The sequence below is a fragment of the Gouania willdenowi genome, chromosome 13 (assembly GCF_900634775.1).
Source record: "Gouania willdenowi chromosome 13, fGouWil2.1, whole genome shotgun sequence".
NCBI lineage: Eukaryota > Metazoa > Chordata > Actinopteri > Blenniiformes > Gobiesocidae > Gouania > Gouania willdenowi.
In genome coordinates, this window is record NC_041056.1 from 8,949,973 (window position 1) to 8,967,603 (window position 17,631).

General features: G+C 38.4%; 1 protein-coding gene across 1 annotated transcript; it reads left to right on the top strand.

Moving 5' to 3' along the window:
- Positions 1-692: 692 nt before the first annotated feature.
- Positions 693-15,313, top strand: LOC114474871 (protein sel-1 homolog 3). Its single transcript, XM_028465446.1, is given in 26 exon segments — positions 693-882; positions 959-1,437; positions 2,806-2,813; positions 3,324-3,386; positions 3,389-3,437; positions 3,512-3,633; positions 3,710-3,776; positions 3,778-3,823; positions 3,910-3,971; positions 5,567-5,699; positions 5,925-6,060; positions 6,164-6,301; positions 6,394-6,599; positions 7,606-7,785; positions 9,571-9,690; positions 10,178-10,318; positions 10,396-10,458; positions 10,568-10,741; positions 10,820-10,947; positions 11,026-11,109; positions 11,186-11,276; positions 12,611-12,698; positions 12,792-12,901; positions 12,988-13,115; positions 14,283-14,385; positions 14,511-15,313. Coding segments are annotated over 26 exon segments (3,063 nt in total). The 5' UTR covers positions 693-828; the 3' UTR covers positions 14,601-15,313.
- Positions 15,314-17,631: the final 2,318 nt, after the last annotated feature.

A 17,631-nucleotide genomic window follows, 5' to 3' on the forward strand; every position in this document is an offset into this window, starting at 1 on the left:
TGAAATTTGTGTCTTTTTTATTATTTTTTTATTATGCAGTTTTATACTGATGATTTTTTTATACCAATGCACTTTTATACTGATTAACTTTTATACTTATGAACCTTTTATTCTGACAGACTTTTACCATACCGTATGTTTTTTTTTTTTTTTTTTGTTAATAATAACTGTGTCTGTCCTGGCTTGAATCTATAGGTGTACTTGTATGTTGTGTGGAAGGTATTTGCAATTTTGTTGTACTTTGTTACAATGACAATAAAAGGATTCTGATTCTGACTTTTTATATTCTCCCTTTAATAAAGTATTTCTTACCCTTCCTTAGGGAGGGCTGGTGATGGTCACATTTATGCAATAAAATAAATAAATGTATTTAATTGCATTAACAAAACATGCATCGCTATCTTAAAAATAATGCACTTCATGTAGTGTTGACCTTCGACAGCATGTGCAGACAAAGTGAAAAAAATAAAATAAAAAAAATGGTTAATACAACCTGTATTCCACCTTATACATATTGATTAAATGTTTGTGTGGGATCTTCTGAAGTAATATATAAATAATTCACAAGATACATGATTTCATAATGTAAGAAATTATATCTATCATTTCATCTACCAAATGACAAGTGGATCCCTTACCTGCTTACAAGGGATCTCTGACAGCTCCACCCAAACTTCTTTGTGTATCCAGTTTTTGAGGTGGAGAGACTGTCAAATATTTACTTAAGATCCAACATCTCAAGTAAAGCAGGATAACATCCGGATCTGAGAGCTCCTTGTGCAACTGCAGCTGTGTGACAGGAATATTGATGAAAACGCTTTGCAGATCATGGATGCTCATTTTTTGTGCAAATACATGTGTCAGTTTTTCCTCAGCATGCAGGTAAGATCAGATTCATCTCACCATCTTCAAAGCTCTTGCCCCTCCAGTTTTCACAGTGTGGACTTTTCTCTTTCAGATTGTTTGGGCTCTTGACAACGTGATGCTCCTGAATCCTCCTACTGAGACTGTACCAGATCATCTAATGAAGATCCATTACTCCTGCAATGAGCCTTCCATTGTACAGCTGGACTGTATTCTAACTTTTGAAACTGGTGAAACCTCCAAGCTTCTGTTGGGCCAGTGGTACTGCCTCCCAGGTCACCCTAAAATACGCCTCATTAAGCTGATGCTGCCCGACTGGTTGGTGTATAAAGCTGATGCGACTGTATCAGACTCTCACTGGGTGCTGATTTGCATCCTCCGAGCCACAGTGAAATACAGCTACTTTAGTGACAGTGAGGCGCCCGTTATGGCTCAGGATGTAGCAACATTGCAGCCCAAGCCTTTCTTCAGTCGACCCGTCAAACAGCACCAGTCATGTTCTGACTGGAGTGCACAAATGTTAGGAATTAGTCAACAGTCTGCACAGGGCCAGTGTCCCATGGAACAAGGTAAGTACGGTATGCAACTGAAATGTAAAAAAAAAAAAATCCATTCCTTACGTGCTCCAGTGTAGCACTGAGGGGCGGATTCACAATATGTTTAGTGGTATTAAAACGTGTGCAAACATTACTCCACACACTGGAGTACAAAACTCCAGGGAATCAAGACCTGCGCTTCTTCAGTGCATCAGAATGCACCCTCATTCCATTTAGCACATTTTCCTCTAATGAATATGCATAGGAGGCATATCTCCAAGAGGGAGCAAAAATATGGGAGGAGGAAATTCAATAAATGAATGCAGGGGACACCAATTGATTCATGAAATCTGGAAATGTTTGAGGTGATTGTTTTAGCACGGTTTTTGCCAGCGCTGTTGAGCGTAGGGGCCTCCAATGTTGTAATTTTGCTCCCCAAAAGGCACTTCCAGGCATCCACGGGTTGTTTCAATTCTTTTTTTAATCATGAATAAACCTTGAAACTTGAAAGGACCCCTTGCCGCCACTGAGCTGCCCCCGATAGTGTCTGTATGCACGTCCAATATAAACAGTGTCGCTTCAACCGGACTTAGCATGTACCAACACATGAAGCTGCTCGTCATGTTAATAACTCCACAACTGATCATTCTGAATGCGCGCACGAAGATGAACACAGTTATGGTTTGTGAAACGGGTTTGGGCTTCATTGTGGTTGGACAGGTTAGGGCCGTTCTATTGGGCCGGATCTTCTTTTTTCGGCGCCCGAATAAATTTCCACTGTGTGTGTTTGTGTGTGTGTGTGTGTTTGCTTGTGAGAGAGAAAGAGAGAAAGAAAGCTGGAAGTGTGGCCCCGGCGGCTGCAGTGCAGATGGTTGCTGTGCGCAGAGATGGATATATGGATTTGACCATGGATTGATGTAGCTTCAAACGCACTGCTCCAGTCTGTCTTTCTTTCCATGTTTTGACCGTCAAAGTCTTGTGTCATGTTGATGTCAGGCCAGAATCAGCAGATCAGATGCGCAATTTACGCAATAGTGATCACTGATGGCGCAATGTCACATTTGAGAGTGTGCGTGACACAGCGCTGCTCAGACCTGCTGGATGATGGTCAGTAGATCATCTTTAAATAATGCACACTGATTGACAGACTTGCTGCATTACCTCAGATCAATGGTTAATCAATGGGACAGTTTCTGTCCAAATCTGCCTATTTTTGATGGACTGATCAAAGCAAAGTTACAGGTCCTGAAGGAGCACCAACATTAAATATCATTAAGTTTTTAAGTTGTTTTGAAAAAAAAAAAAAAAAAAAAAATATTTGTTTATTTAGTTTTCTACATCACTAAATGTTTGTGCAGCAGACAGACAAGTCCATCTTCCTCAAATTTAACTTCCTCAAATGAAGTCTCCACAGTAAACAAGCAAAACTCCCATTTAAATAGGGGCGGTCTGCACCAGTTCTGCTCGGGCACTAATGATTGCTGCAATCTTAGTGAATTCCACACTGCAGGTGAGGAAACTGCATCACTAAAGGATGAGGGAAGCAACCGGATTACCACCCTTTATTTCAGATGTTTGTGAATCCACCCCGATTGTGGTTTTATGTCTGGGTGTCCTGATACAACTTTTTCACTTCTGATATGATACCAATATTGTAGCCTTGAGTGTTTATTATATAATACAATTTAATTAAACACATTTTTTTTAAATCTATAAATTAGAAGAACCTGAAAAACAACCCCAATAAATCCAATAAAACTTCTAAAATGCAAAAAAAAAACAACCAGTTTAACTTAAACATTATCAATATTGCTTGGGAAACCCTTAGTTTTATGCGCTGATTTTTAGATGCTATAAATATACTTTACAGTAGTTAACGACTTTTCATTTTCTAACTGAAACATGTCCTTCAGAACGGTGCAGTTCTTATCTTCAATTTTGCTTCAACTGGGGAAAGCTTTGGCATCACAAAGACGTTGGACCCTTACATGACCAAATCCTGGAGTCTTTGCGGATTAAAAGATATTGTATTTCATGGTAATAGAAGCACAGTAAAAGCAAACACTGGTGTCTTATCTGTGTGCATCAAGTGTTTCCTCTGTGTTTGTCAGGTGTAGTGTTTCCATCTGGATATTCGTGACCAGACACTGTCGGCAAGATATGTGCGGCTTGTTTTATCACATCGACCCCCATAATGAGTATGTCACACCAACAGTGCTTCTTACAAAATCAGGTATGCCCTTATGCTTCTCAGCACATTTAACGGTTCTCATGTTGGCTCACTTTGTGATAATGTCTCATCTGTATAGGCCAACTACACATCCAGATGACAATGGAGTCCAAGGCATCCACGGCATTTTTATCCCCATTTAGAGTCCATTAATGACTGGTGCCAGCTCATTTTGATGCTGCAGGGAAGAACAGTGAGGAACATAGTGTTGTGAAAAGTTATTGGTTTCAGTATGTGATGAAATCACTAAACTAGTTATTGTTCTTTACGTCTTCTCAGGTCAGCCTCTCTATGCTGTGCATTAACAACAAGCAAAAAGCTGTTCAATCTACAGAACATTCGTAAGTTCATATTTAAAGCTGCTGGAGACGATAACTAACATTTTTTTTTTTATAACACCGGTGAACACATGTAGGCTTTAGATCAATAAATCAAAGGTATTTCTCCAAGAAAACTTGATAATTTACTCTAAAACAAATGCCAAAGGTTGAAATTCATCACAGTTGGTTTGTTGACGCACTACATTGCGGATTGGGAATCCGAGGCGGAAAACTTCTTTCAGAATGTGGTTTGTTTATGGTGTTTCCCGTTATAAAACGTCACTCTACAAGACATTACATTTTGGCCATATTCAAGTGTTTCTGTGACCACAATATCAACATCCACCATAGTTTTAGCACAACTATTAATCCATGAAAACACTCTGTCAATGTTTTAGGGGCCACACTGGCATCAATAGTGTCAGAGAACAACTTTTTGATGCATGGCACCGGTGCTTAAAGTGTAAATCATCAGGTCCCGGAACAAACGTCGGGTGTTGTTCCGGGAGTAAGAGAGACAAATATGTCACGGAATAATTTTTTTAAAGCGCCTTTTGCCAACTAAATGGGCCAATAATATCACGTGAACACAAACAACAAATTTACCTAAATGTTTGATAAAATAATAATGAATCAGCATTCAAGAAGCACGGACATTCGCCCGTTACAGCGCACATCATCTCTCACTCTGAGAGACAGCTGTCAAATCTGCCATGTTTCAGCAACAAGAACAGTGCAAAATCACTGCTAATTTAGCCACTCATCACAAAGGTCACTAGACTTCCAGAACACAAAAACCCACAAATCCAAAATATTTACAAACTTTTACATTATAACTCCTCTAATAAATCAGCAGCACAGCAGAAAATGAAAATAAAATGGATGCTTACCTTTCATTTGTCATAACAGCCAAAAAACAACCATGCAGAACTTTGTATCCTCGCAGCTTTTTTTTACATATTTCACAGCCGAGGCCTGCCTTGTCTTTCATAAGCCAAGAGTAGCAGCTCATCTTGACTTTGAACTGAGCCTCTGACTCAGTGTCCACATCAGAACTTTCACCATTGTCTCCTTCTCTTCTGTCTGTCCCTGAGTCCTTCTCATGTCCTCTGGATAGTTCTCCTCCTGTGTTCTGTCTGTTGCTCCTGCATTAGCATCGTTGCTAGAGGCTACTGCTATGCTGCTATGCTGCTGTGCTGCAGCTCTCCGCGATTTCCACAGAAACAACCTTTACCTCAAGCTTAGCTTCTCTTATTGGCTCAAAAATGCTCTTTAAATCCAACTGCTTTTTTTTTAAAGTCATTATCTACCATCTTCCAAAATCACACTTTAGACGTAGTATGGGCGTGGCTTGATTTTGTTCTCTCTCACTTGTGCTTAGTTTTTACATTCAATTTTGTGTGTGCAATGAAATTTCCAGTGATAGTAAAAGACAAAACTGTCAAAATATAATACTTCAAAATGTAATGAAAACACCTAAAAGCAAATGATGTGCTGAAAAAAAAATGGCACTAACAGTTTAAAAAAATGTATTTATCGTCTCCTACAGCTTTAACATAATACAAAGATTTCACAACAATAACCGGAGAGAATAAAATGCAATGTATGTCTTACAGGTTTTTGCATGCAGTCATGCTGGATGACACTGAGGGATACTTTGTGATTGGTGGAGGGAAGTTTGTACGAGGTGTGGAGGGTTATTTTGGACCGATCGTACTTTACCGCAACAGAATACCGTCACACATCACGGTATTCCCCCTTCTAACAACACTTCTCTGTCACAGTAATATAGAATCATATTTTAAGAAATATAGATATAGATCCACTATACCCCTTATAGCACTGGAATCTTAAAAGGTTAGTTGTTTTTCTTCTAGTTAGAAAAGATATAGGTAATTCATGCCACTGTTGAAAGAAATGAAAGCATAAAGATGCGAGAAATGCATTGAATTAAATAAGTTTTGTTCTTTGCAGTCAGACATTTTTCTCCCTGATGTTGTTAAAAATGTAAACCTGACGGGATGGCAACAGACGTGCCATGAATTTCGTCTTGAGATGATTGTAAAGATTGGTGGCTACTCTCAATCAGTCACACAGAAGACCCAGTCTGGTACTGTTCTATTGAATCTCTTGAATTATGCTCAGTTTAAAGTACTTTTTGGCATTTTTTGGGTGCAGGATCTAGTATTGATTGTTTGTCCTTTTCCCTATAGAAACATGTCATGATGTTTTCCATGAGTGGAAGGTGAAGGCGGGAACAAAATCAGGGGAGCAGTGTGAGGTGTGGGAGGCAACTGCACCACACAGAAGAGCTGCTGCCAAACTGGCACAGTTATTGTCCTTCAAAAGCAGTAAGAGAGACTTTACCTGGTTTAGCAATTCAAGTTTGCTGCTCAACACCTTGAAATGAATGACTGAAATGTGTGCCTGCACATTGTTGTAGGAGGAACAGCAGTCAGCCTGCCAGCTGTGGGTGAAGCACTTTATTCCTTATCGCTTGATAAGCTGAGCCACGCCCGCAGCTCTGCAGTGGTCAGCAGAATTTTACCTCTGCTGCTCCAAGCTGGCTGCCTGGATAATATCCAGGCTCTTCACATGTCATCCATACTTCTTAGCACAGGCCTGGGAGTCCACAAACAGCCCAATAAGGTTGGTTTCACTGGCCCTCATTTATCAACCTTGCGTGAAAATGGGTGCAAATCTGAGTGCACATTTGGTCGTACGACAGGACCAACGTGGGACTTATGAATCACTCGTATCTGACCAATCCCAGTGCACCAATGATTGGGTGTTGAATTTGACTGTCATTAACATGTTACGCCCTCAAATATTCGCAGTTTGGAAATAAAGAAATAAAGGTTTCCGAGCTGAAAATTGGCTTTTCGGTCGTGTGAAAACTGGAATTAAAGGAGCTCATTCAAACGCTCTGTGGCAGAGGTTTAAATTAAATTCACTGTAACTAACTTAACCAAACCCTAATGATGGTTTAAATGAAATGTCACTCACCCACAGCCTAAATGCGTTTATTCCTGCTTTTTGATCGAGAAACTTCTTTACATTTTGGTCAAAAAAAGTATATGAGTCAGGCTGAACCTATGCACTCCTGCCCTGTAGCAACTGGGCTTATCGGTTGGTTTATCAAGTATTCTGGTGAAGGAAAGCCAAAAAAGTGGTATCAGTTAAAACTGGGCCTTGAAAAAAAATATAGATTTTCTTTTAATTATCCGTTTTCATCTGTTCTGAAAGTATGTTTGCTTATACAGTGTGTTTAATGCAGTGGCTATCCGTACGGTTACCGTGTCAATATACCGACATTCTATCCGTACGTAGCGCCCCTCATTGGCCAGTTTAGATCACGTGACTAAGACTAAACATAAACGTAATCCTAACTCTAAGATGCTACGTACGTACCTGTACGAATAGACACTTTCTTTGTTTAAATGACAGCTGAGGTTTGTTTAATGCTTTTTTTTCAGTCTCAGTCAGATTTTGCTGGGCTGCAGCAATGCAGCACGAATCCACACATTGAGGTTTAGCTTGCGTGAATTTTGTCAAATGCACGTTGTACGCTCAGATCTGAATGTACGAAAGGTCAATAAATGAGGGCCACTGAGTGTGACAGATCAGCCTGTAGCTAAAATGTTGTTGTTTGTAGGTGTGGCTCCTGGCCCTGCTCGCTGCTCAGAGGGACGATCGGCTGGCACTGCTGCATCTTGGGCACCTGCACCACCAGGGATTGCTCGGGCTCCCTGTTGATACAGATCTTGCCTATGGCTACTATGCAAACATTGCCCATCAAACGACTTTGGACCGTCTAAATCAAACTTCACAGCAGGTTATTTAAATTTTTCCCTATAAATTTGCTGGAAACAATATACTGTATATATACACAAATCAGATAAACCAAAAATAATAAATCAAAGGCGTGAAATAATAATAATAATAATAATAATAATAATAATAATAATAATAATAATAATAATAATAATAATAATAATAATAATAATACTACTACTACTACTACTACTACTACTACTACTACTACTACTACTAATAATAATAATAATAATGATAACCCTTTTTTCAGGGAGAGACAAAGCGCTACAACAGAAACCATTATTATTATTATTATTTTTTTTTTTTTTTTCAAACAGTCCTATTGTGTGAGGAGACCTGGTCCAGGACCTGGGAAACGAGGTGCAGTGGACTTCAGTTCTTGCTTTAATTTCGCCATAAATATCTCACAAACAGAACAAGTTTTAAATAAATAAAATAAATAAATAAACAGAAAAACGCTGCTTATCTGGTTTTTCTGTATTTCTGTTTTTGGATTTAAATCAGAAAAACAAAACAACCACACTGTTTATTTGTTTTTTTTAATTTGGTTTTAAAACGGAAGAGCCAAAGAACGAAGGGTACACGGATTCCTGATGCCACAATAACAAAGTTAGCACGCTAACATGCCTCTGACGAAGTGGTTGCTACGGTCATGGGCATCAGCAGACTCTGCTCCTGATTTAAAATCCTTTTTTCACGGCGTTGTTTCTGTGAGCTTTTTACATTTCTCACCTTTGTGAACGACAATCGTCGGTACTCTATAAAATATATTTTCCTTTTCTCGGTTAGAACGACTGGAGCAGCCGTAAACGCCACAAAACATGGGCATTTTGATGATTTCAGACGGCGTTTTCTCAAGTTTCCTGCCCGGCTCCACCTGAATTTAGCAGCAATGTGAGTGACGTCACATGAATCAACAGAGCAGGCTATAGACATATACACACTCTATTGGCTGATCCTAACAACAGCTCGAGGGTGCGTTCAATAGCAGAAATGTAAAACAATTACACCACATTATATTGTATTTATGGAGCAGACTCCCATCCACTGTCAGTGAAAGGACACAGTCAGTTGCGATAGCCAATCAGATATCAATCAGACAGCTCCCCCTGTAGTGGGAAAAGTGTGTGTGTGTGTGTGTGTGGGGCGGGTGGGTACAGTATATATATATATATATATATATATATATATATATATATATATATATATATATATATATATAGTTATAAATCGAGGGGTATACTGACACAAAAAAAGGCTCAGACGCCCACTCCAAAATTATTAAAACCTATATTTTCTTTGATTAGGAAGCCTAACAAGGTAACCCAGAGATAGGAAAGAAATTAGATGATAGACATTGTTTTTAGTGTATTTTACTTGCTGATTAGGACTGTTATAATAAAAGATTGCTAACACAAAGCTAAGTTAATTGTGATTAATTGTTTATCGCACTCAGTAATTAAGAACATGATTGTAATTGACTTGATTGAGGATAAAAAAAAAAAAATTCAAATTTAATTGTATTTGGGAAAAAAAAATGCTGGTCACTGTAATTGTAATTTAATGTTAATTCAACATGGGTAATGGTAACTGAAAATGTAATTGACCCTAACCCTGTCTTCAGCAGCTTTAAAACAATATTAAATATTATAACCAGAGCCTATGGTAATTATTTTCTATGTCAGTGATAAGACTGAAATGTAACTGAGATCAGGCAGATGAAAATTGATAATGAGAGTATGGAATTTTAATGTGTTTTCTCTTTTTTTTTTTTGTCCTTTAGACATTTGTGGAGGCTATTTACTTAAACAATGACGAGGTTTTAAATCATCAGACCAACGAAGACCACCACATCTTTCAGTGGCTCAAACTCCAGGCTCGCAGAGGGGCAGCAGAGGCAGAGGTGCTTGGTTGTGTTCTCATTTAACACTTAGAAATACTGATGATTGTGCTCAATTATTTCCATACATTATGTTACCCCAATGATTGAATGTCTTTTTGTGGACCGTATGTGTTAAGTGACTTTAATGGCTGAAGATGATCATCTTTCACATCCAAAACAGTACTTATGTCATTTATTTTATGTTCCTCAATGAATCATTTAAGTCTTCTGGCATGGAGAAGATTTGTAGAGAATTAAAAGATTAAAATGAATGCCAATGCTTTCAAACCAAAAACAAACACAAAGAAAAACATAATCACCCCCAACGATACAAAGATCACAAAATTCCATTTGGTTACACTTTCGTAATTTTTTTGCCTAGCTTGCATGGCTAGCATCATCTGCCTTATTGGCTACAGCTACAATTCATTTATCTTTCACACATGCTAAATACTGTAATAAGTAACTTCTCATTTAAATAAAAATAAATGTAACATTTGTCTTTCAGAATTCTATAGCACGTATGCTATTCTGGGGTCAGCAAGGAGTGTCTCGAAACATCCAGGAGGCTGTTAGACATTACCAAAGGGGAGCTGTTCATTTGCAGGACCCAGTGTCTATGTATGACTATGGGATTGTTCTGCTACAGGTCAGCATTACATCATCAGTACCTGAGATTTAGTTTTCATCCATTTCACTTATGGACTTACTCCATTTTTCCTTTAGGGCCATGGAGTTGATAAGGATATTCCTAAAGCTGTGACATTTCTGAAGAAGGCTAAGGAACAGGTTTGCTACTTTATAAATCCAAAGTTCACACATTGTGAAACCCAAAGTGCCGATTTGATCCGATTCAAGGAAGATTCTGCAGTGTTTCTAATGAGTCTGTGTCCTGCAGGGGTTTGTCCCTGCTATCAATGCCCTGGCTTGGTACTATGAGCATTACGAGCAGGACTATAAGCAGGCGGTGCAGCTTTGGGAGGAGGCGGATCTCCTCGGCTGTCCGGAGGCCGCCATGAATCTGGGAGTGATGTACTCACAGGGTCGCTATCCAGGAAAGCCTGCCAACGAGGTTGAAACCAAATCTATTCCTTTATTACCTCAGCTGGTGTAAGACTCACTCATTAACAGTATGCCCTTCCTCTGGCAGTATGTGGCCTACAGTTATTTCCTGAAGTCTGCAGAGAGGGGCCACATCCGGGGGACAGTTATCCTTGCTGACATCTGGACCACTGGGATCCCAAATCTGGTCACAAGACGTCCTTCAGATGCAGTCCTGTGAGCTGATTAAACTGTATCCAAGTCATTGATCCTGATGTGTACGATCAAGAGTTTTTACACTTTTTATACCCACAGGTCGGTAAAGTGGGCTGCTGAGCACAACGGATACTTGGGCAGCGTCTTACGAAAAGCCTTGGATTCCTACCTGAAAAATGACATGTAATGTCATATTTCCAGCTAAACCAGCCCTGATCATGATAGTCAAACTCATCAAGCGACGTGGTTTTCTTTGCAGGTTGAGTTCACTGCTATATTACATGATGGCTGCTGAATCGGGGTTCGCAGCAGCACAGTTTAACGTGGCATATCTTTGCGAACAAAATCCTGTGAGTAAAAATGTTTTTAGCTTTGGTTTAATTTATTGTCAACTTTTAAAACCATGGTTCAACATTGTGTTCATATGCGGAGTTTGAGATTCTTGCCGGGGGGGAGAGGCAAAAGTAAAAATTGAATTAAATAGACCGTCTCGAGATTCGTGCCAACCACAATGTGTGTAACATAATGCAAAAATGATGAGAAATATAATTGATAATGTTGACTAAAGATTTTTCGTCAACACGGATCAAAATGCATTTTCTGACTCATTCATGCTCTTAAAGCTGACATCCGGAGTTTCTGAGATATCTTTGTTTATGTATGATTCTTTTGAAATGCTAACTAGTCTTTTACTATGGTCTACTCCCGGTGGTCATTCATGTACATTAATGTATATAAGTCCTTCCTTCGTCCTGTAAACCCCAAATGGAAACGATCGCCGAGGGCGCCCAGCCAATAGGCTTTGACTTCATGTTTTTGAGACTGTCAATCAAAGTCAAAGCGGAACTGTGCACAGAAACAAGGCAAACATCACAACAGCAAACAGGTACATATGATTTTGGGAAAATGAGGCCCAAGGGTCGGGCTCGGACCAAAAATCTAAACTAAAAGGCAGGGGGAGGATGTGAGGCTGTTCAGGGTGGGACATCGAGACGTTTCTCAGAAACTCCGGATATCAGCTTTAAGGGATTAAATGCTTCTCAAATACAGCAGCATATCACATGTATCATATACCGTTTGAAAGCTTTTAATCTTATTTTGTCAAACTTACAAACAAATAAATGGCGACATAAGCAAGCGAGCACTCCTCACATTTAAAGCGATGCGATATCTTACTCAATCCATATATTCCATCAAGTGGTCTCAAAATCTTAGAGACAATAAAAAATCCAATTAATCCCAGCATTTAGTCCAAAACACAGTAAAACCGCTGTAAAAAAAAAAAAAAACAATAATAAAATGTAACGTCCTATTTACAAGAAGAAAGCAGCTCCCCCTAATTTCTTCTTACTTTTTTAGCTCTGTGAGGCTGTCATTAAAAATTCTCAAGCAGCTGCTTTCTGCTTCATTTTTGCTGAAGTGCTATACTGCTGGGCGTAGTGTCGCTTCATCATTTACATTGTGACGAAGAATGGTAAATGGACTTGAATTACAACATAGCACTTTTATGCCTACACTGAAGAAGTCCCAAAGCACTTTACAATATCAACTCATCCATTCATTATATTAAGAATTGTATTTTTTCAAATACATTTGTGAAAACTGTACTGAAAACTTTTGACCACGAGACCCTTTAGACCCCGCAAACTCCATGTATGATTGTGTACTCTCTGGGTGTTCACAGGGAGGTTTTCTGGACCCTGTTTATGTATCGCAGTGCATGTGGAAATATTACAACCAAACAATACAGAGTCAAAATCCAGACACTTATGGTAAGTTTAATGTTTGAGTCTTCTTCCAACTTTCCTGAATATCTCCAACCATAATTTACCTTATTTTCAAGTTTTTGTTTTGTTTTCCTCAAGCCTTCATCAGGATGGGAGACCTGTTCTATGAAGGACATGGTGACAGGCCTAAAGACTTGTTTTCTGCAGCACAGATGTACAAACTGGCTGCACTAAGAGGAGATCCACAGGTTAGATTGATACTATAATACAGCATGGATATTCATTCGTTTCCTATTTGTGTGAGTGTGGATATAAACTTTTGGGCTGTTTACAGGGATGGTACAATCTTGGTCTTCTCACTGAAGAAGGACAGAGACTTCCTTTGTCTTTACTGAGTGATCTTGGCCTTTCTGAGCTATACCTAGCAGACAGCAACGTGCTTCCAACTGTTCTCTATAAAAGGTGAAAACAAGGGCACTCAGAGCGCAAACCTCCACAAAGTGACAAAAATCCTCTTTGCCAGATATTGGCAGTTCTGTGGATCCGTGATCCTGATCATGATGTTATGATCATTCACACTTTAAAGACTTGGATGACATTTCTGTCCCCATTAGTTTGTTCATTTGTTCATTAGAGCCCCATTAGCTTCCACTGTAGTGGTTGCTAATCTTGGTCCATAAAGATTCTAGTACATGTACAAAAATGAAGACAGTTAAAAAAATATAGAAAGATTACATTCATTACACCAACAAATATATTAAAAAATACATGATATATACTATATTAAAATTGGTAAAAATAATATACAGTATATATATTATTATATATATATATATATATATATATATATATATATATATATATATATATATTATATATATATATATATATTATTTTTTAAAGCGTTTTTAAATATGTGTAAAATTGACATGTCTTTCTGGTCCCTAGGCAATTTGTTCCACAAGTGAAAAACTAAAAAAAAGACATTTGTAATGACGATACAGTAGGTCCAAATGTACTGTATGGGTATCCCCATCTTTTTGAAAAATCGAGATGATATGCTATCTGATGTGCTATGCGGATGAAACTTGGACATAACAGACAAAACAAATTTCATAAAGATTGGTCAATTATGAAACAAGATATGCATTTTTAAATTTCGCCAATGATGTGAGATAAGAGATTTTTTTTTTTAAAAACTCATCCAGAATCATTATCTAGATCTTCTCCAAAATTTAATGGAATATTCTTTTGCGTAAGGTCTATCTTTGGGTAACATTTTGTACTTTTGAAATAATCCTGCTAACAGACGAACAAATAAACAAATAAAGTGTCTATTTGTACGGTTGCCGTATGGACAACGTCTTAGGTTTAGGGTTAGGGTTAGGTTATAATCCAATATCACAACATTTGTTATGGTTAGGGTTAGGTTAAACTGGCCAATGACTGACGTATCACGTGACCTAAACTGGTCAAATAGGGACGCTGCGTATGGATAGAATGTTGGTAGATTGATATGGCAACCGTACGGACAGCCACTGTCATAAATAAACACCAGTGGAAATATAATTACCGCCTTGGCAGAGATAATAAGTAATTGACATTTTTGATGACATTTTATTTTGACAGATGCAGAGACTCGGAGATTGCGGATTCATTTTTCCCATGCAGCCTTGCTCTATTTAATGTGTATTTTAAGTCATTCCAAAAGGATTACAGTGCTGCTATTAGGGTAAGTGAAGGTTGGGTTTTATTACAAACATTTTCTATGTGTGCAATCTTTATTGTCTCTAACAGTTATTAATAATAAGTTACTATGGTGCTAGTTTGATAAAACTGTTGCATTATCTTCCACAGATCTCCACTGCTCTTGCAGCAGTTGCAGCTCCAACAGTTTTCCTAATTGTCCTCACAGTGCTGCGCAGACGCACCGCGTCTCTTAACTAGCATACAGATCTGTGTGGGGATTGTCCATAACAAACTGCGGACAAAGTGTTGGATTTTAACTCCAAAAGAACACAGAACATGATAGGCTGTTCCAAATGCGAGTACGTTATTTAATTCATTTATTAACTTGTTTATCTGTGGTTGAAGAATTTATAATGAAAAAAATTGCTTTATCACTATAGTATGTACATCCATATCCATCATCTACCATCTGTTCTGTAAATGACTTGTGAATTACTGTAAACAACCACTTCCTGTAAGTTTTATTCATATTACTGCTAACTTTATAGCGCCATGCTTTTATTTTGAAATACTTCCGGTTTAGTTTGTGACGCACTTTAGTCGGAAGTTTGATGGAAGCGAAGCAACGAGCAAAATTAATGGTGTTTTCTAACGTTAGTAACCCGTTTTTATACTTTTAAGCACCTGGCTGGAGTGAGTACAAGGTATTTATTTTCACAATGTGTTTGGATGTGTTTGTGAATGTGTCTGTTAAGCTAGTGCTAAAGAGAATTTAGCTTTTAAAATGAGTTCTCTCTCAAAGGTTTCTGTGTCGCCACCTTGTGTATGTTAAGAGTGGATTTGGAATAATAAGCAATATTAATGATTATTTTGTACTTTTATTCCATTTTTTTTTTTTTTGTATTTTATGTGTCCTTTATCTCTTAGGGTGTTTTGAGGATGCCAAATATAAGGGAATTGTGTTCAAACGAAAAGGTCAAAGGCTGAACATAATTAAAGGCTTCATCAAACATCAGTATGTTTCTTCATTATCTGGTCGGGGTTTAGCTTCACATCCATCAGTTCATTTTTAAAATTATAAATGTTGTATATTTTGACACTAATAATAGTATTATTTTTGTGTTTATTGAAAAAATAATAAAATAAAAAATCACCAGATTAGTTCTGTTGACTGCACAGGGTCCGCCCCACACACACACACACTAGGGCTGCTCGATTATAGAAAGAAAATGATAATCACGATTATTTTAGTCGTAATTTAAATCACTATTATTCAAATGATTGTCAACAAAAAAAAATTATATAGTTCCAAGACGTTCCTCATGTTGGCCTGCAGGCTCGCTTTGAGAGGGGCGGGGCGGAGGGGAGGAGCTTGCATGTGCATAGATTAAACAACTCAAAGTTAGTATTAATAATATGTGCGTGCCAAACGTTATTATTTGTAGATGTCCAAAATAGTGGGTTTGTTTTATTTAGCGAATAAAACATATATATTTATCCCTAATCCAGGAAATACCCTGAAATGTTTATTTTTTTTTGTATATGTATTTTTAAATACTGTGTTAAATATGTTAAAATGATAAACTATTAATGACAAAAGTGAGATTTGAACCCACGGCAGCGAAAGGAAAAATCCTTCTTGAGTGCAGCCTTATTCTTATTTTTTACCATGCATAGCAAAGTCAGGGGTTTTGCACATAGGGGCCCCTGACGTTGTAATTTTACTAACCTACAAAGCGACGGCGCCCCCTACGCTCTGTTTTCAGCAACATGGGGGGGATTTTAGGGGAGTGGTGGCGGACGCTGGGCTTGTAATCGGAGGGTTGCCGGTTCAAGCCTCACCTGGGCCGTCACTGTGGGATGTTGAGCAAGTCCCTCAACCCCGAACTGCGCCGCAAAATGGCTGCCAACTGCTCCTCAGGGATGGGTTAAAAGCAGAGGACAAATTCCATGAATGTACTAACATTACATGGCCAATTAAAGGCGAAAGCCCCGATTTAATCTTTAATCTTAATTTTCTGTTGTTTTTTGGCATTCTGGTCGGACAGGTTCAGGCCGGATCTTCTTTTTTTGGCACAATTTGTGTGTGCGCTTGTGCGTGCGTGCACGTCTATGAAGGTAGATTTGTTGCAAAATGTGAGCACTTGTAGATTATGTTTTTTAATTACTCGCGTCAGATATCGTTTACAACGAGGGATGCAAATTATTGAGTAATTCAATAATTGATAGTTGTTTCATCTTATCGATCGATGGCCGATTAAGTGGCAATTTTTCTGAGGATCTGAATTTCCCTCTGAATAAGTTCCATCTACTGTATACGTAACATAAAATGCTATCTTCCTTATTATATAAAGAAAAAATGAAAATCATAATCCTTAATCAAAGATTTATTCTGGGCTCACTTGAGGGCAGGGAATAACATTTTGGTGTTATATCAAACTAGAAAATATCAAAATATTACACAGGCTACTTAACCTGAGAATAAATTGGTCATTGGAAACATTAATAGCAGCAGCATAAAAAATACATTCCTGAATAGAAGAATACAATGCTATGTAGGCTACTTTAACATGAAAATAAATTAGTGCACTGTCTCTTAGCAGCGTAATAAATAAAACAAATTCTGAAAAGTAAATAAGGTGTCACATCTGAACTATTTCAGCATTTATAATCTCCTTTAAACTGAGAAATGTGACAATGTCACAAAATATTGGCTGCCTGATGATAGATGTGTGTCTTTGTAAAACAAAACAAAATCATCTCTAGAGCTCCTCATTGCATAGATAGGCCTATCAAGAATATCAGCACATCAACATGGTCAGGAGTAAGTGGTGCGCGCAGCCTGTTAACAGTTAGACCAACTGCTGAGAATACACGCTCAGAAGGGACTGACGTGCCTGGTATGACCAAGTACTTTCGTGCCAGGTTTGCCAGCCTTGGAAACCTTCCTTCGTTGACTTTCCACCATGCCGCGGGACTGGAATCAAGGAGTGGTGGCGGATCCTTCAGAAAGCTGTCCACTTCTTTTTCTACATCATCGGTGATTTTGGTGGTATAGTTTTCACCCACGTGTGACTGCGTCTCTGAAGCACAGCTCCCAGGACTGGCACTGTACCAACCACCTCTTGCTGGTCTATGGCAGCATCTGCTGATGTGGAGCTCCCAGGTCCGGCTTCTGCTTCTGCCAGCACTTCAAGCAGTTTGGCCTGAGCTGCAATCCTCCTTGGTGGGGTCAGAAATCCCAGGTGCTTGTGCCAAGGATCCAGCATGGTGGCTCTATACTACACTC